This window comes from Rhinoderma darwinii, chromosome 3 (assembly GCF_050947455.1).
Source record: "Rhinoderma darwinii isolate aRhiDar2 chromosome 3, aRhiDar2.hap1, whole genome shotgun sequence".
Taxonomy (NCBI): Eukaryota; Metazoa; Chordata; class Amphibia; order Anura; family Rhinodermatidae; genus Rhinoderma; species Rhinoderma darwinii.
In genome coordinates, this window is record NC_134689.1 from 183796181 (window position 1) to 183817001 (window position 20821).

Below are 20821 nucleotides of genomic sequence, written 5' to 3' on the forward strand. Positions count from 1 at the left end.
AAACTCCACGGGAGAATTGCGGCCATTCATTCCTATGGGGCCATGCACACGACCGTGGTTTCCACTGTCCGTGCATGGCCCTGGAGCCCAGACCGCAGAAAGAACGGGCAAGCCTTATTACGGCCGTGTTCTGTGGTCCGGGCTCATTGAAAATAATGGCCGGCCGACCCGAAAATCACGGCCATGCACATGGCTATGGTCGTGTGTGTGAGGCCTAAAGGTCATATTATAGTATTGCATAAATGTCATTTCCTGATGTAATGTTACTACCAGAATCATTGCCCTAATAATTGGGAACACACCAAGGGCTTGTCCACATGTAACGGAATTGCTGCGTATTTTCTGTCGGACGGAAAGTACACAGCAGAATACAGTAGCAGCAAAGTGGATGAGATTTAACAAATCTCATCCACATGCTGCATAAAATTTCCAACCAGAAATTGCGTATTTTTCGTTCTGCAGCATGTCAATTCCTGCTGCGGAAAGTGGACTGAATTGCTGCGTTTTTCAGAGGCGATAGCACTATCTCACAGACATGAAAAAAACACCGCAAAATCCGCACCATTTTCTGCAGTAAAAAACGCAAGAAATTGAGCATTTTTTCCGCAGCTGAATTTTCTGCAGCAATTCTGTTACGTGTGGACAAGACCCAGTAAGATGCAATTCTGAATTTTCTGCAGGAAGTGTGAAAATTAACCCATGCGGTTTACAGCAGTCTGTATTCTGATAACGCACTTCACACACAGGTTCACACTTCCATGTTTGCGGTATGTTTTGTTTTTTTGCTCTGCAACTAAACTAACAAACTAATGACAAACTGAGGCTCCCTGTCGCACCATGTTTATTGGCTACGTCCGAAGGATACAGGAAAAGTATTCAGACATATGATGTGCCATATCCGTAGGTACCCATCAATAGACCACACATATACTTATATTTTTGGCATATATTAGACAGGTAAACATCTGTATACATTAAATAATGTAAGCTATAGAGCAAACAAATGAATCCATTACAGCATATGGTTTTTTCTACAATCAAAGTCAATGGTAGACGTATGCCATACAGCTGCAAATGTTTTTCTGCATAAAATTGAGGGTTCTATTTTATTAATGATTAGCGTACTGCATTTAGCGTCTGTGTCAGCAGTCTACGGAGAGCAGGCTGCTGTAAATGGAACGTGTATTCTGCTGATGGTTCCTGCAGATCAACAACATGGAAAATAAAGACCCTGCAGATCGATTATTGGAACACTCGCACTTATAAGAGAATAACACCATTATACACTAACAAATAACATTATTTACTAAATCCCATAATATAATCTAAAAAGTGGTCACCAACTAGAGCTTTCCTTAACAAATCTGCACAGAAAATTATATTTTATCCTGTTAATGTGCAGTTTCATCTAAACAGTTTATAATACAAATATATGAGATAGATTAGATAGATAGATAGATAGATAGATAGATAGATAGATAGATAGATAGATAGATAGATAGGATTAGATTAGATTGATAGATAGAATATACACACTCCCTTATTTTATTTGTTCATAGATCACTATTAGAATTATAAATCACATAAATCGATAAACATCTACTGACGTCTTACTGAACACTTTTGTTTTACAAGACAACAATGCAGAATTCTTGCTGAAATGAATGTAGGCAATGTACTAGCAGCGCTTCATGTCAGTAGTCAGAGCTGACAGCTACAGTATCTGTGATACACAAGATGTCATAGCAAGTCCTGTGTCAGGACGGAGCAGATCTCCAGACCCTGGCACATGTCCACTATTTATACTCCAGCTGCACATTTACTGACTGCCTTTCCTGCACTGCTACATAGAAATGTAGCAGAGCTCAAGTTGTCATTTATCTTTTTCTGGCTGCGTTTTCTGGCATGTTAAAAAGCAGTAGGCTTATCTGCAGACCTATGTACAATCACAGATAACAAACACATCATAATATCACAATGAGCTGTGCCTAATGACAAACTCAGCACATCTACATGTGGATATAGACATTAGACCTTCAGCATTCTCAGGTCAGTCAACCTCAGCCCAACCAGCATAATATTATAGGATTGGGGAGAAATATGGACCCAGTCACAGGCAGCACTGGAAGGAGGTACAAGCAGTGTGTGATGGATGTCAAGGAAGGTAAGACAACAGGCTATGGGAAACCTGCCACCAGCCACTGAGGTCACGGATAGTGTTGTGCCCAGCAGCACAGCTGTATGACATGACAGCCAGCACAGCACTGCACTGCCTATACCTCACACTGCAGAGCAGCAGCACTGCATTATATGCAGACCCATTCATTATCAGCACACCCCACATCACCACCCCTCCCTCCTCACCACACGCTCCTTACATTGTCCGTCTCCCCATGGCCAGAGGAGAACGACTGCTCCCCGCTCTCTCCAACTGTCGCCATCTTCGTGCTGTAACAGACTGAGAGGGAATAGAGCCGAGGAAGAGGAGAGACAGAGGAGGACAGCCCCCACAACTAGCATACCATTACCCACAGCCGGCCTGCTCCTCCTCCTCCTACCTGCTGCCTGCCATAGCTCTGTGTGGACCTGCTGCATAGAATAACTACACGCAGCACTGTTAACCCCTTGCTGTCTGCAACCTCCATACTGTACATAGCACTAGTCACAGGCATTGACGGACCAGGTGCCCGTGACAGGAATAGGGGACATGACAGTACTACAGACCTGTGCTCTGGATCCTGGTGGAAGCTTCTACGGAGACAATGTCAGTGAAAATATCAATGTCCATTTCTATGGAATGTAGGATGTTTTTAGAAAAGAGTACAAAATGCATCCAATAGGCAGCACTAGTTACATAAAGAAAACCTGTTCATCACTAGCTCCTCATAGACTCAGTACAATGAGGCGGGATGAAGGCTGTTTAATATGGAATGATAGTGCAGAAGTGTCTGGAAAAAGATTCCCAGTGACATAAAAATCCCCCATGTAATAAAACCACTGGCAGTCATTGTGAAGTTTAGAGATGTTCACTGCATGATTGTATACTAATCCGCTATATAATTACTATAAACAGCTATACAATATGTAAATACCTCTCTACTATATCATTTCAGGAACAGCCCTTCATGGTGGAAGAAAAGCATCAGTGGTTTCCCTATCAATATCTCACGCTACAACACATTACTACAGCTCTTATCTATCTCCATCTTCCTTTATTGACATCTATAACATGTTAAATACAATATTACATTTCCAGATCCATGTCCTAGCAGTGAATTGTTGTGTAATTGTAAACCCCGGCTTTTACAGGTGCCATGGTTTGCCTTAGGGCTTATTCAGACTAACGGGATATACGTCCGTGCAACGTGTGTGATTTAGTCTATGGGGCCGTGCAGACAGTTGCGTGAATTTTACGCAGCGTGAGTCCGCTCCGAAAAACTCACGACATGTCCGTTCTTTGGGCGTATTTCGCGCATCATGCACCCATTGAAGTCAATGGGTGCGTGAAAATCACGAGCACCACACGGAAGCACCTCCGTGCGAACTGCGTGATTCGCGCAACAGCTGTAAAACTATGAATGAAAACAGAAAAGCACCACGTGCTTTTCTGTTTACAAACATCCAAACGGAGTGTCATAATGATGGCGGCTGCACGAAAATCACGCAGCCGCGCATCATACGCTGCTGACACACGGAGCTGTTAAGTGCCTTTTGCACACGCAAAACGCCGCACACTCGTGTGAATCTGACCTTATGCTGGAATCACACATGTAGTTTTGGTGCAGTTTTGGGGTCCGTTTTTTTCTAGCCAAACACAGGAGTGGACGCAATAGAAAGGCGATGCTTCAGTCTTTTCTATATACTTTTCTTTCCTTTTGAATACACTTCTGGTTATGGCTAAAAAAAAATTAAACAAAAACTGCATCAAAACTGTGTGTGTGATCCTGGCCTAAAGGCTACACAGGGACATTTGGTTTCCTACGAGTCATAGTAAAATGGTGTAATTTTAATCTCAATGGACCTTTGTCAACCTTGCAACTATCGCAAAAAATTGCCGATTGCCTGTTAGGGTATGTTCACACGGTGAGAGGCATTTACGTGTGAAAAGACAGACTGTTAACAGCTGCCTCGTTTCACACGTAAATACTCCTCCTCGCATTTTGCGAGCCGTCTGAAACGCTCGTAAATCTTGAGCTGTGCTTCATTGAGTTCAATGAAGAACGGCTCAAATTACGTGGCAAAGAAGTGTCCTGCACTTCTTTGCCGAGGCAGTCCATTTACGCGTCGTCGTTTGACAGCTGTCAAACGACGACGCGTAAAGTACAGGTCGTCTGCACAGTACATCGGCAAACCCATTCAAATGAATGGGCAGATGTTTGCCGACGTATTGTAGCCCTATTTTCAGACGTAAAACGAGGCATAATACGCCTCGTTTACGCCTGAAAATAGGTCGTGTGAACCCAGCCTTAAACTGCAACATTGCTTCCCGCAGGGAAACATTGAGGTTGCATTGCGGCAATACTGTGATTTTACCATGGTTGGTAGGTGACCACAAGTTTCTGTGAATACCTAGTCTTATATAGTGACAGCCCGGTACCCGATACTCAGGTATGCACTAACAGATGCCTCATGCCTGTGAATGTTATTATGCCCAGGCAAAATATGCTGGCATACAGAAGTATTCTAGTATATTACAGATAAAAAAAATGAAAGATCAAAAGTCAGGGGTAGGAATCAACTCCCAACCAATTCCCAAAACAAGGTGCTCGCCAATTCCCACTCCAGTGCCCTATACTGCTGTCAATTATTGACAGCAGTATTGGGCACCTCCAGCCTGCTCCCCTGGTCCAAGTGGTTCCACTTCCTACCTCTCCACTCCCTAGCAGCTGCGGGACTACTCACAACACTGACAGCCTGTTGTCAGTCTCCTGTATTAGACATAAGCCACCTATATAGCCAATCAGCAGCCGACATCAGCCACTAGATGATGGATTATGCATCCGTCCCCCTCTGGTGTCTAGCATCTTCCACGTGCAGCGCACTATGCCCACAGGTATTTTAAATGAAAGGGGTTGTCCACTACCAGACAACTGATGACCTATCCACTGGATACGTCATCAGTATATAATCTGTGGGTGTCCGACACCCGGACCCCACATCGATCAGCTTCTCCGGTGGCCTGCGGGAACCAGATGTCATTGCACAGTATGCAATGTACGGAGCCGGAAGCAGTTGGCTCCGTACATTGCACAGTGGCCATGCTGCCGAACTGCAGGTTTGCTACTAAACACTTGAATAGGAGCAGAGCTGCATGTCGGTCGCTATTCCGTGGCCGTAGCCAACTGCTTCTGGTATGGACGTCCGGTGCCAGGAGGCACCGGGCCAGCTGATCGTTGTGGGGTCCGACTGTCGGACCCCTACAGATCAGTTATCCGGTAGTCGACAACCCCTTTAAGGGCTCAGACAAACTATTTTTACATCCAGGCACTGTCCAATTGTAGAACGGACAGCACCTGGATTGAACACTGACCCATTATAGTTAAAAGTGTAACTAAACTTTTATAAAAATTATGGCATGTCATAGTGACATGTCAGAAGTTTTGATCGGTGGGGGTCCGAGCACTGAGACCCCCACAGATTGCTAAAACGAAGCGCTAAAAGCTGATCGGCTTTCCTTGGAACGGTGTATGGGCTCAACAGAAAGACTATGACTCTATAAAACGCTCAGCATTCCAAGGACAGCCGAACAGAAACGAAGTGACTGATTCAGACGACAGTTTGTTTTCACAGACCATCCGCCCATGATAAAAAAAAAAAGGGAGCATGCTCTATCTTTGTCTGATTTTCACACAGCAATGGCCCATAGAAGTCAATGAGTCTACATTAAAAACGGATGCCACACGGATACCATTTGTTCCGTTACTTTTTTCACGGATGGATGCCTAGTGACGCTTGGAAAGTGAAATAATGTAGAACCAGAGCATTGTGGTCCTGAATTAAAACATTGTCAAAAGCCAGAAATAATGCTCTCTATGCTATAAGCAATAGAAAATTGTGTTTTTGCAGTCATGTGACCAATCTGGGGTTGTTTTTAGTGGGTTGGGTCAATTGAGGACATTCTGTAGTTTTTTCATTCTGCATGAGAAACAACAAATGGCACACTGATGCTAGTCGGAAGGGAAAAAAATTACAAACTGAAGGCAATCGCAGAAAACATTAATGATGTGTTCTGCAAAATCTGCCGTTTTTAATGGACTGTAGTCACACAAGTTTTAACAATGCTCGTCTGAATTAGCAATAATGTAGTATATATATATATATATATATATATATATATATATACATATGTATATATATACACTACCGTTCAAAAGTTTGTGGTCACCCAGACAATTTTGTGTTTTCCATGAAAACTCACACTTATATTTATCAAATGAGTTGCAAAATGACTAGAAAATATAGTCAAGACATTGACAAGGTTAGAAACAATGTTTGTTTTTTTTAAATAATAATTTTCTCCTTCAAACTTTGCTTTCGTCAAAGAATGCTCCATTTGCAGCAATTACAGCATTGCAGACCTTTGGCATTCTAGCTGTTAATTTGCTGAGGTAATCGGGAGAAATTTCACCCCATGCTTCCAGAAGCCCCTCCCACAAGTTGGATTGGCTTGATGGGCACCATCACATTACCTCCACCATGCTTGACAAATGGCGTCAGGCACTCTTCTGTGTGATCCAAACACCTCAAACTTCGATTCGTCTGTCCATAACACTTTTTTCCAATCTTCCTCTGTCCAATGTCTGTGTGCTTTTGCCCATATTAATCTTTTCCTTTTATTAGCCAGTCTCAGATATGGCTTTTTCTTTGCCACTCTGCCCTGAAGGCCAGCATCCCGGAGTCGCCTCTTCACTGTAGACGTTGACACTGGCGTTTTGCGGGTACTATTTAATGAAGCTGCCAGTTGAGGTCCTGTGAGGCGTCTATTTCTCAAATTAGAGACTCTAATGTACTTGTCTTGTTGCTCAGTTGTGCAGCGGGGCCTCCCACTTCTCTTTCTACTCTGGTTAGAGCCTGTTTGTGCTGTCCTCTGAAGGGAGTAGTACACACCGTTGTAGGAAATCTTCAGTTTCTTGGCAATTTCTCACATGGAATAGCCTTCATTTCTAAGAACAAGAATAGACTGTCGAGTTTCACATGAAAGCTCTCTTTTTCTAGCCATTTTGAGAGTTTAATCGAACCCACAAATGTAATGCTCCAGATTCTCAACTAGCTCAAAGGAAGGTCAGTTTTATAGCTCCTCTAAACAGCAAAACTGTTTACAGCGGCGCTAACATAATTGCACAAGGGTTTTCAAGTGTTTTCTAATCATCCATTAGCCTTCTAACACAGTTAGCAAACACAATGTACCATTAGAACACTGGAGTGATGGTTGCTGGAAATGGGCCTCTATACACCTATGTAGATATTGCATTAAAAACCAGCCGTTTGCAGCTAGAATAGTCATTTAGCACATTAACAATGTATAGAGCGTATTTCTGATTAATTTAATGTTATCTTCATTGAAAAAAACTGTGCTTTTCTTTCAAAAATAAGGAAATTTCTAAGTGACCCTAAACTTTTGAATGGTAGTGTATATATATATACAGAGTGACTCAAAAAGGATGGTGCACAGTTTTAGCCACGGTATTCATAACCGAGAGAACATAACACAAATTTATTAACATGAAAATACATACTATCTATCCAAGTTTTATCTATACACCACAAATGTTCAAAGTGATTCCCATTGGTGACATGGCAGATGTCTAAGTGGTAGTCCAGTTCTGTCCAGACGCGTACCAGTATATCCTCTGATATGGACTCCACTGTTTCAGTGATGCATTGTCTTAGGTGGTTCAGATCGTGTGGCTGGGGGGGGGGGCAGATACACTGAGTCCTTGATGTAGCCCCACAGAAAGAAGTTGCAGGGTGTGACATCTGCAGATCGTGGAGGCCAGCTGTCGCGGCCGATCCAAAAGGTATCGGCGAACAAGGCAGACGTTCCATTGCGTAAGGTTTCCATTTTTTAGCGGAAACAGTAGCATAGTTGACTACGCTATTGTTTCCGCTAAAAAAACGGAAACCTTACACAACGGAAACAAACGGAAACCAGATGCAATGGAAGCATTGAAATCAATGATAATGCAAATGGAACCTATAGTTTCCCTTTGGCATTCCGTTAATCGGTTGCTCCGATGGAAAGGTCGAACGGAGCCCATGAACGGAAGCCCGAAAGTGAATATGAACAGGCCCTAAACTACAGGCCTTTACTTTTGCACCATCCTTTTTGAATCACCCTGTATATATACATATATACTGTATATATATATATATATATATATATATATATATATATATATATATATATATATATATATATATATTGTTATTGTTGGTTGTAATCACCACATTGTAGTATGATACTTTGGTTGAAATTCAAACCGTTTTTGACGCTTGGACTATTTGGTATTCTCCTAACAAAGCCATTTTCATGCAGGGGTAATTTGACCATTATTTTGCATCAGTATTTGTAATCCAAAACCAGTAGTGGATCCAAAACACGGAAGAGATACATATCTTTCCATTATACTTTTTCTCTGTTTATGCTCCACTTTGAAAAATACTGACCAAAGTACACCCAGCCTTAGGCCCCATGCACACAACCGTGAACGTAATCACGGTATGTGATACGGACCGTAACAGCTGCCTGCATTTGTGGGCCGTGCTCCCATATAAAGTATGAGAGCATGGTCCGTAAAAAGCACAAAAAAGGACATGTCCTATCTTTTGCGGAGCCTTCCTATGGCACGGACACCTTCCCGTAAATATCAGGGAAGGTGTTCGTGGGCAATAGCAGTGAATCGGTCCGTAATTACAGTCCGACAAATTTTACGGTCGTGTGCATGGGGCCTAAGGATTTGTACTGTCCTCCGATATGGATCCGCAAATACGGATGCACATCCGTAGCAGTCCGAAGCGCCAATAAACTTCCATGGGGGAGTCCGTGCTGCAATTGCGGACAAGAATAGGACGTGTTCTATAGTTTGCGGATCATTTCCATAGCCCGGACACCTATCCGTAAATATACGGAAAAGTGTCTGTGGCCTAAAGAAATTATTGGGTCCGCAATTTCATCCGTAATTACCTGAGGGCATGGGGCCTAACACAGTGCCAGTATAATGTGTTATTTATGCTGATCAGTAAATAGTGTAGAAAAAAAAAAACATTAAAAAAAGGCAAAATATGCATTTTATTAATACAAAATAAGATATACTAAACACTAAATTTTTTGTAATCAAAAATGGTGTTTACATCATCTGCAACTTGCAGTTTTGACTTTTTGTCAGGGGATCTGGTATGTTTAACTACAAGTATAGCGCAGTCTGCTTCGCCAATCTTGGTGCCAATAACACTGGAACTCGGAGGGGGACCTAATAGCAGAGATCTGGCATAGCTGTCTTGGCTCAGTTATAAAGGAAAGTCATGATGCTAGTGTAAACAGTGTTTTATAGCTAATGGAATTGTCTGTATCCATTGATTAGTGTAGTTTCGCCAAAGATAAATCTTCCTATTCTTCTGCAAAACTTTTTCTAGACAGTAAAAGAGTTGTCAATTTCCAGCTGTTAATTTTTTAATACAGTTCTCATATTCCTATCTGGGAATCACTGTTCTGAATGGTAACAGAGATATGTTTCCATACAGATATCATTAAATCAGTACATCTATAAGATAATAAATACTAAAACAATTTAAAGAGAATTTGTAACCAGGCTCTAACAATGATAATCTACTAGGTGTTATTGCACCACCTGAATAGCCCTGGAAAGCTTCAATTTGGGTAAGAGGGCACCCGCTGCTCGTCATTCTGGGTAAGAATAGTACAAGTAGGCAGAAACAATTAGCTAATGTCTAATTTACTGCCTCCTGCTGGTGAGAGCAGTAATTAAAGATTTCCTTCTGGAGGATAGGCCATTAGTAAGAACTATAGAATTTGTTGATGTTATCTACCTGGAAAGGCACATGTATAATAATGGAGGTCAGTCCTAATTGGTCTGTGGAAATTGTCTGATATGGAATGGGCAGTTAGCAAGAGAAAACCATAGACATTATTAAAGAAGTACTACGTTAACAGTGTTCTTCAAAAAACAGCAGCAATCGCATCAGCCGTGGTGTAACTTGTGATAGCCTCCTTATAGGGGACCAATAAAGCTTGTGCTAATAACTGTAAATTCAATATATTAAAAAAACATTTTTTATTGTTTACATCACATGATGCAGTATTTCCCACTGCCAGTTTTAAATCTTTACTATAATGGACCGACCTCAGTTGGACCAGCAATGAAATAAGCAACATTTAAAAATGTATTTTTTTCACCATGGAAGTTAAAGGGGTTTTCCAGCCTCTGACAACCGATGACCTATACACCGAATAGGTCATCAGTACATGATCTGTGGGGGTCCGACACCCGGGCCCCGCACAGATCAGCTGGTGCGGTGCCTCCGTGCATCGGATATACAAGCCGAAAGCAGTTGGCTCCGGCCACGGAATAGCGGCCGAGCTGCAGTACTGCAGCTCTCTTCCTATTTAAGTGAATAGGAGCAGACCTGCAGTTCTGCAGCCCGGCTGCTATGCGGTGTACAGAGCTAACTGCTTCCGGGCTCCGTACATAGCATTATGTGCCACAACATCCGGTGCCCGCAGGCCACCGAAGCTGCTTATAGGTGCGGGGTCCGGGTGTCGGACCCGCACCGATGACATACGATGACCTATCCGGTGGATAGGTCATCAGTTGTCAGAAGGTGGACAACCCCTTCAATGAAAAAACTGTTTTCTGTTCATAAAAGAGCCACTATGTAAGACACGGAGGAGGAAAAAGCAGGATTTCAAATAAGCGCTGACACCACCGTAGCAAAAAAGTATAAAAAGATTTATTACATATACATTGCGTTTCGAGACCGCTCCAGTCTCTTCATCTGGTACATAGAACTAAATTGCAAAGCATGGTATTTAAACCCAAAATCCGGGAGTTAAAACAGGAAATGACATTATATTCCCCACACTAGAAGCTTACCATACAAAATACAACATAGTAACATAAAAGATTACTGAATAACCATCACAAAGAATGGTGGTGTCATTATAATAAAAATCCAAATACAAGGATGGTTATCTGTAATAATTCAGTAAGGTCCTATTCATATGACAGGTTATAACGCCCGTGTGACAGATGTTTATTTTAACGGCCGCCACACGGCTGCATTAAAATCTGTTAACCCCAATGGGGCTATTCACACGGCCGATGTTTTGACGACCTGTTTTACCTGGTCGTCAAAAAATAGAACATGCCTTATATCGGGACGTTCACACGGCCACACAGCTCCCATTCAATTCAATTCAATTCAGTGTAGAAAATGTCCGTCACGAGTGACGGCCGTTAAAAAGGGTTCCTGCTCTGGCGTCACCAAGCAGAGCATCAGCTAGCGCTTTGCCCGGGGACAACAGTACTGCTCCTGACTTCACTGTCCATATATGGATAGTGACGTCAGGAGTTTCCTATCGCTGCGCTCTGCCTGGGACTCTGTCGCTGTTTAAGATACTGATGTTACTGTCCATATTTGGCCAGTTACTTCAGGATCTTTCCATAGTGCTGGAGCTCCAGGGCAGAGCATCAGGGGCGCTCTGCCTGGGTCTCCAGAGCTAGGGAAGCTCATGTAGTCCATGTCCATATATGGACAGTGACGTCAGGAGTTTCCTGGCACTGGAGTCCCCATTTAGAGCATCAGCTAGCGCTCTGACCTGGGGTTCCAGAGCTAGGGAAGCTCCTAATCTCACTGTCCATATTTGGACAGTGACTTCAGGAGCTTCCCTAGCGCTGTAGTGCCTGAAAAGAGCATCAGCTAGCGCTCTTCCCAAGAGACTCCAGCACTGTTCCTGACATCACTGTTCATATATGGACAGTGACGTCAGGAATTTCCAGGTCCTGGAGTCCCCGAGCAGAGCTTCATCTAGGAATCTGCCCTGGTACTCCAGCACTACTCCAGATATCACTGTCCATATATGGATAGTGACCTTTATGGGTTTTCCCAGAGCTAGAATCCCAGGGCAGAGTCTCTATTAGTGCTCTGCCCGGGGACTCCAACTTTGGGGAAGCCCTTGAAACACTGTCTGTCACGATACTGGTGTATTAAGCTGGGTCCTTTTAGCTGAAGAGCACACGTACAGATAGAGCAGGTAGTCAGATGAAGCCGGGTCGGTACACAAGCAGGTAGTCAGATGAAGCCGGGTCGGTACACAAGCAGGTAGTCAGATGAAGCCGGGTCGGTACACAAGCAGGTAGTCAGATGAAGCCGTGTCGGTACAGTAGTAGGTAGTCAGATGAAGCCGAGTCGGTACACTAGCAGGTAGTCAGATGAAGCCGGGTCGGTACACTAGTAGGTAAATATTCCAACAGGAGCAAGTGCAAGGCAGCAGGAGCAGAGCAAACAGATACTCAAGCAAAGGCTATATTCAGGAAGTACCTATTTATAGGCCCAAACAGGAAACAGGAACCGAGATGGATTCTTCCGAGGTAAAACTGGCCATCTTGGAAAAGGGCAAGCTCAATGGGTTATAGTGGCCTCTAGTGGCTGGAGGTGGTAATGGCTGATGATATTCCTAACAGTATTCCCCCTCTCAATGACGTCCTCTGGACGGTACCTGGCTAGGTTTCTCAGGGTATCTTTGGTGGAATTCTCTCAACAACCGAGGAGCATGGATGTTTTCCTCTGGTTCCCATGAATTGTCTTCTGTGCCATAACCCTGCCATTGTATCAAATATTGAAGTCGATTTCAAAAGATACGTGAATCCAGAATCTTCTCTACAAGGAATTCTTCATGTTCGTTAACCTGAACCGAATCAGGGGGAGATGAAATACGACCAGGAAACGAATTTGGAATCATTGGTTTAAGTAGAGAGACATGGAATACTGGGTGAACTTTTATGGAGTCTGGAAGTTCAAGTCGGAAAGCAACTGGACTGACCTGAGTCAAAATTTTAAAGGGACTTACAAATCTTTTACCTAGTTTAGCGGTAGGCACACTCACTTTCAGATTTCGTGTAGAGAGCCAGACCTTGTCGCCAACCTTAAACACTGGTGCAGCTTTACGATGCCTGTCTGCAGTCTTTTTATAGGTGTCCTGGGCATGATGTAATGTTTCTTTTAGTATCTTGAGTTTATCTTGTAGCAACTCCAATCTAGCAGTTACATCGGGAATTGAAGAATCTGGCGGGAAATTAGGAAGGAGACTTGGATGATAGCCCAAATTGGCATAGAAAGGACTTTGTCTTGTGGATGAGTGTTGGGAGTTATTGTAGGAGAACTCTGCTGTTGGTAGAACGTCAACCCAATCATCTTGCAGATGGCAAATATAACAACGAAGATATTGTTCCAGTGACTGATTAGTACGTTCTGTTTGACCATTGGATTGCGGATGGAAAGCAGTCGATAAATTAATATGGATATTGAGAGCAGAACAAAATTGCTTCCAAAAGCGTGAAGTAAATTGCACTCCCTGATCAGACACTACATCATCAGGAACACCATGCAGTCGAAACACCTCCCTAATCATTAACTCCGTGGTCTCCTTTGCAGAAGGAAGTCCATGACAGGGCACAAAATGAGCCATCTTTGTGAGTCTATCTACAACTACTAAGATTGTAGTCATGCCCTTAGACAGAGGTAAATCCACAATAAAATCCATTGAGATCGAACCCCATGGACGAGAGGGCACAGGCAAGGGTTGAAAAAGTCCAAGCGGAGAGGTGCACAGATGCTGAAGGACGATACAAATCTTTTAACATCCTCCCTGTATTTTGGCCACCAGACAGTAACTCTTGGGTCTTCTGAACACCCTTGTGACCTGCCGGTTTGGAATCATGAACAAATTGCAAAACCTTCAATCGTGATGTTGCTGGTACATACAAACGATGGTCATACTTCCATAAATTATTCCGATAGGACAAATGCAAGTCCACTGGGGGATTTATAAGGCTTGGATCTGTTCCATAACCTTCCTTGATGTCAGACAACAGCTCACCAGTACCAACAGCTCCCAAAACAATTGACTTGGGGAGGATTGTTTCTTCTGTCTCAACCTGGGGTAACTCCTCGATATATGCTCTAGATAGAGCATCAGCCTTGCCATTCCGAGATCCCGGTCTGTAGGAAATAAGAAAATTGAATCGATTTAAAAATATACTCCATCTGGCCTGTCGGGGAGAGAGTCTCTTTGCAGACCTGACAAATTCTAAATTCCGATGGTCTGTGAATACAATTATTTGATGTTCAGCACCCTCCAACAGATGTCTCCACTCAGCAAAGGCACTTATGATGGCCAACAGTTCTTTATTTCCCACGTCATAGTTCCTTTCTGGGGCAGTCATTTGACGAGAGAAGAAAGCATATGGGTGTAATAACATTTTTTCTCCCACTCTCTGCGACAATATTGCTCCGACAGCAGAATCTGAGGCATCTGCTTCAATGATAAAAGGGAGCCTTGGATCAGGATAAATCAAGATGGGGGCTGTTGTAAACCTCATCTTTAATGCAAAAAACGCCTTCTCAGCTTCTGGGGACCAAATAAAGCATGATCCCTTCTTAGTTAATTGAGTGATTGGAGAAGCAATCTTGGAAAAGTCTTTAATGAAGCGTCTAGAAGTTGGCAAATCCTATGAACCTCTGAACCTCCTTAACGTTTCTAGGAATTGGCCATTCTATTACAGCCTGAACCTTGCTGGGATCCATTTGTAACCCTTGAGGTGAAATTATGTAGCCCAGGAACAGAACTTGTGTCTGATGGAATTCACACTTTTCCAAGTGAATGCATAGTTGATGTTTCTGAAAACGATCTAGCACAGTTCGAACCTGATCTTGATGCTCTTCTAGAGAATTTGGGAAAATTAATATGTCATCAAGATAAACAAATTGGTCCAGTAAATCCCTAAAACTTTAATTAATTAAATGTTGGAACGTTGCAGGGGCATTGCACAGTCTGAAAGGCATTACCAAATATTCATAGTGTCCATATCTGGTTCGAAAAGCAGTATTCCATTCATCACTTGGTCGTATTCGAATTAAATTGTACGCACCTCGTAAGTCTAATTTGGTGAAGATCTTAGCCGAGAAAAGCCTCTCCAACAATTCAGAGATAAGTGGGAGAGGATAGCGGTTCTTGATTGTGATTTTATTCAATTCTCTGTAATCAATGCAAGGTCTTAAGGAACCGTCTTTTTTCTTCACAAAGAATATAGGTGCCCCTGCTGGAGATGTAGAAGCACGGATAAAACCCTTTGCTGAGTTTTCTTCTAAGTACTCCTTAAGAACCTTTAATTCAGGTTCGGCTAATGGGTATGTACGTCCAAAGGGTATGGCTGCTCCAGGTAATAAATCCACCGGGCAATCATATGGCCGGTGAGGTGGTAATTGTTCAGCATTTTTCTTATCCCAGACATCAGAGAATTCTTTACATTGAGGAGGTAATTGTTCTGCCACTTTAGAACAGAGGCTATTGGTAGTATTAATATTTACAGAATTGGCCTGAGAAGCAGCAATCTCCTGGGGAAAAGAAATGGTCTTTGATTCCCAGTTAATAGATCGGTTTTGTGTCGTCAACCAAGGAATCCCCAAAATAACAGGAAACTGAGGGGATGAGATAAGCAAGAAGTTAAGAGCCTCGCAGTGATTTGGTTCAATTACTATGTTCAACTGTTCAGTTTCATGAGTAACCGGACCTGAGCTCAAAGGTGAACCATCTATGGTTTCCATCAATACTGGTGTTGGCTTTTCTCTGAATTTAATTTGATTGTTCTGAGCAAACGTAATGTCCATAAAATTGCCATTCGCCCCAGAATCCACCATCGCGGAAGTGGAAATCCAACGAGACCCAACTTGGAATCGAATTGGAATGGAGATGTGCGAACTATTGTTTTGTTTGTTTTCAGTTGCTGCTAATGGGGACAGACGAGGGATCACTGCGTACACATGCTGAGGCGTACTGGAAATGATAGACTCCTGGTCAGAAAGGTCACCATCTGCCAATGTAACTACAGTCTTTTGAGGTCTTTTGAGACAGTTTGACACATAATGTCCAGGTTTGTCACAATACAGGCACAAGTTCTCCTGGCGCCGTTGCTCTCTTCTTTCATCAAGACTCTGTTTGTGAATTGCGTCTACTTGCATAGCTTCAGTCTCCAGTTCATTAGTTGATTTTACCTCAGAGTTCCCTGAATAATTAGAAATCATGGGTTCACGATAACTGGAATAACTCCAAGTGGAAGCTTTCTTTTCTCGTCTTCTCTCAATCAGTTGAGCATCAATACGAAGACAATGGTTAATAAAAGGTTCAAGTTCTGTGGGAGTCTTGGCTCGGGCCAATTCATCCTTGATTGGGTCAGAAAGTCCCTTACGATAGACAGATAGCTGTGCTTCAGAATTCCATGTGGTGTCTAGAACCCATCTTCGAAAATCTGCAGTATATTCTGCTACTGAGCGTCTCCCCTGACGTAGCCTCAATAATGTCTTTTCGGCAGTATCTCTCCGATTTGGATCATCAAACTTTTGTCTCATTGCTGTGAGGAAGTCATCAAGTTTCTCCAGTATTGGACTACTAGATTCAATATAAGGAGAAGCCCATACCAAAGCTGCGTCTTTGAGAAGTAAAAGGATACACCGTACCTTTAATCTTTCAGATCTGAAATGAGACTCATATAATTTAAAATGCATTCGACACTGACTAATGAATCCACAAAACTTTTGGGGATCTCCTCCGAAATGGGCTGGAGGAAGAGGGAGAGTACCCGGTGAAGCTGCAGATAGTGGAACTGATCAATTCTCCAAATCGGAAATGCGCCTTTCTTGCTGGGATAATTTAGTAATAAATTCATGAAAACCATTATGTGCATCACGGATCTTTTGCGAACAGACTTGAACCTCCTGAGTCACATGTACCTCAAGGGAAGCAAAACTATTCTTCAGGGATAGTAATTCACTCTGGCATTCAATTAAAATAGTGCTTAAACCTGCTACACGTTGCTTAACAGGTATGTCTTCGGCAGGATCCATTTTGGCCTTGAGTATTCGGTCATGATACTGGTGTATTAAGCTGGGTCCTTTTAGCTGAAGAGCACACGTACAGATAGAGCAGGTCGTCAGATGAAGCCGGGTCAGTACACAAGCAGGTGTTTGCATCTGTTTCCGTTCCGGGCTGTGTTTCCGTTTTTAACGGCCGATTTTGACCCATTTTACATCCATTGTTTTCCCTGTCCGTTTTAAAATCGGATGAATTTCATTTGTACATTTTTTGCCATAGACTTCCCTCTGTAGATAATGCCACACACTGCCCTCTGTAGATACTGCCACAGCCCCCCCTGTAGGTAGTGCCACACAGCCGCCCTTGTAAACAATGCCACACAGACCCCCTTGTAGGTAGTGCCACACAGACCCCCTTGTATGTAGTGCCACACAGACTCCCTTGTAGGTAGTGCCACACAGCCCCCTGTAGGTAGTGCCACACAGCCCCCTGTAGGTAATGCCACACAGACCCCCTGTAAGCAATGCCACACAGCCCCATGTAGGTAATGCCACATGGCCCCTGTAGGTAATGCCACACAGCCGCCCTGTAGGTAGTGCTACACAACCCCCTTGTACATAGTCACCCCGCATAGATGGCACTCCCCTACTTTCCTGTAGTGGACGGCTCCAGGAGAAGTCCCTCACTTCACTGTCCATATATGGACAGTGAAGTGAGGGACTTCTCCTGGATCGGAATCCCCGGCCACAGCGGTGGGGATTCCGCTTCAGAAGTCCCTGACATCACTGTGTCCATATATGGACAGTGAAGGCAGAGACTTCTCCTGGAGCGGAATCCCTGGCCACAGCGCTGGGGATTCAGCTTCAGAAGTCCCTGACGTCACTGTGTCCAATGTCCATATATGGACAGTGAAGGCAGGGACTTCTTTTAGAGCGGAATCCCCGCCCACAGCGCTGGGGGTTTAGCTTCAGAAGTCCCTGACGTCACTGTGTCCATATATGGACAGTGAAGTTCAGCGACTTCTCACTGTCATGTCCGTGGCTGCAGGCCATCAGCGCCACTCCCCATGACAGCTGCAGCCACGAGTAGGCGTGCGCTGGCCCCAGTCTCCTCAGGAGACGCCAGTGCTTGCTTTCACTCACCTCAGCCGGATCCCGTAGGGTGCAGCGCGCGCAGCGGACTTTGATGAAGCATCAGGCCGTGAGTACCTTGGACTATAAGAGGGGTCCAGCCCCCTGCTTCGATGACTGAGCGTTGTTGTTTCCCTAGTTTGTCTATGCAATTGTCTCCTAGTGTGTTCCTGTTCCTCTTCCCTGCATTCCGTACTATCCTGGTCGAGTACTGTGCTGAGCCAAAGTCGTGGCGTGCTGTATACCATGCCTGACCTGCTTTACCATGCCTGACGTCTACCTGCTGCCTAGTCTGAGCCAAGCCTGCCTTTCTACTGTCCGAGCTGCCACAGGTACCCAATACGAACTATAGACATTGACCTGTGTCCTGTTGGCCAGCTGCCATACCGCCAAGGCGGTATGGTCCAGTGGGTTCACAGACCCTACATGACACTCCTGGAGTGGAATTCCCAATCCCCGGCCACAGCGTTGCGAAGCTGTGGCCGGGGACTGGGGATTTCGTTCCTACAGGGAGCAAAAAAATACCCTCCTCCTCCTCCTCAGATGCACTTCACACTGTGAGGAGGGGGAGGAGAGAGCTAGCATCGGAAGACACGGCCATCACTTGGAGCACATTCAAGTGATGGCCATGTATTACCCGGCTTCTAGACTTCTATGGGAGCCGGGAGAACTGCCGAAAATACGGCATGTCCCATTTTTTGATGGTCCGGTTTCTTGGGTCGTCAAAAAATCGCTCGTGTGAATAGCCCCATTTGGGCATTTAGGGTCTATTGTTTCTACTGCGGCCGTGTGACGGCCGGTTTTTGAACGGCCATCACATGGCCGGGAAACCCTGTGGTGTGGATAAGGTCTAAGGCACTAGTATTATAGTTAAAAAAACACAGACACTGTAAAGGATCTGCCAGGCACAGCTTCTTTATCAACGCCCATAGGTAATCAGTCTGCACCTGCTTCTAGGTCTGTGAGACTGACTCCATCATCCACCACTCAGGATGGCAGGCTTAGGAGTGGGAGAGCCTCGTACTCTCCTGGTTTGACTCGGCTCGTTTACTACTCTTGTTGCTCACGGTGTTGCCGTGGGCAACTGCCCCGTTTCCCTTAGGTTCTGTGTTCCCTTGTCTGTTTGTCTGTCATGCACTTATTGAGTGTAGGGACCGTCGCCCAGTTGTACCCCGTCGCCTAGGGCGGGTCGTTGCAAGTAGGCAGGGACTGAGTGGCGGGTAGATTAGGGCTCACTTGTCTGTTTCCCTACCCCCATCATTACATATTCACAAGCCTATATACCTAGTCTACCCTGGTCCCTGACACTACTATGGACCCCCTTGAGACCCTGGCTCAGCAAATGCAGGGTCTCTCCCTACAGGTCCAGGCCCTGGCTCAGAGGGTCAACCAGCCTGATGCTACCATGGTAGTGCCCCTCACCTCACCTCTTGAACCCCACCTCAAGTTGCCTGACCGGTTCTCAGGGGACCGGAAAACTTTTCTCTCCTTTCGGGAGAGTTGTAGGCTCTATTTTCGCTTAAAGCCCCACTCCTCAGGTTCTGAGAGCCAGCGGGTGGGTATAATTATGTCCCGGCTCCTGGAGGGGCCCCAAGAATGGGCCTTCTCCTTGGCTCCTGACGCCCCTGAACTTTCCTCCGTTGATCTTTTCTTTTCTGCTCTCGGACTCATTTATGACGAGACTGACAAGACTGCCATTGCCGAGAGTCAGCTGGTGACCTTACGTCAGGGTAAGAGACCTGTTGAGGAGTATTGTTCTGACTTTAGGAAGTGGTGCGTAGCTTCTCGGTGGAATGACCCTGCCTTGAGGTGCCAGTTTAGGTTGGGCCTGTCGAACGCCCTGAAAGACCTGCTAGTTAGCTACCCCTCTTCTGACTCCCTAGACCAGGTTATGGCTTTAGCGGTACGACTTGACCGACGTCTCAGGGAACGACGACTTGAACGTCTTGGTGTTTTCTCCTCTGACTCCCCCATGATGCCTCCCGAGCTTCCATTGCTTCGTTCTTCCACGGAAGACTTGGAGGTACCTATGCAACTCGGGGCCTCCGTGTCCCCCCAACAACGTAGAGAGTTCCGCAGGAAGAATGGTCTCTGCTTCTACTGTGGGGATGACAAGCATCAAGTGAACAACTGTCCTGGGCATAAGAATAAGCAGCCGGAGGAACTTCCGCGCCTAAGTGATCATCGGGGAGGTCACTTGGGCGCACAGTTATTTCCCGTAAATTTGAAACGTAATAAAATCTTGCTTCCCTTTCAGGTCTCTTTTGGTGGTAGGTCTGCTACCGGCAGTGCCTTCGTGGATTCAGGGTCTTCTGCTAATATCATGTCTGTGGAATTTGCTATGTCTCTAGCTATGCCTTTGATTGATTTGCCTAAACCTGTCCCGGAAGTGGGTATCGACTCCACTCCTCTTGCTAATGGTTATTTTACACAGCATACCCCTGTTTTTGAACTCCTTGTTGGCTCCATGCATTTGGAGCAGTGCTCTGTACTGTTAATGCAGGGATTATCGCCCGAATTGGTTTTAGGCCTTCCCTGGTTGCAGTTGCATAATCCCACGTTTGACTGGAATACTGGGGATCTT

At 44.6% G+C, this 20821-nt stretch overlaps 1 protein-coding gene across 2 annotated transcripts in view; it reads right to left on the bottom strand.

The window, feature by feature from the left end:
* Window positions 1–2805, bottom strand: part of CTTNBP2 (cortactin binding protein 2) — a 160603-nt gene extending 157798 nt beyond the window's left edge. Inside the window, exon 1 of one of the 2 annotated variants that reach the window (XM_075857131.1) lies at window positions 2725–2805. Coding sequence is in view for 1 of the 2 variants with exons in the window: in XM_075857130.1 (XP_075713245.1) it covers window positions 2379–2441 (63 nt within the window). In the remaining variant the exon portion in view is untranslated. Of the gene's footprint in view, window positions 1–2378; window positions 2544–2724 lie in introns of those variants that run through there. The other variant, XM_075857130.1, reaches the window with a different exon arrangement.
* Between the last annotated feature and the right edge of the window lie 18016 nt (window positions 2806–20821).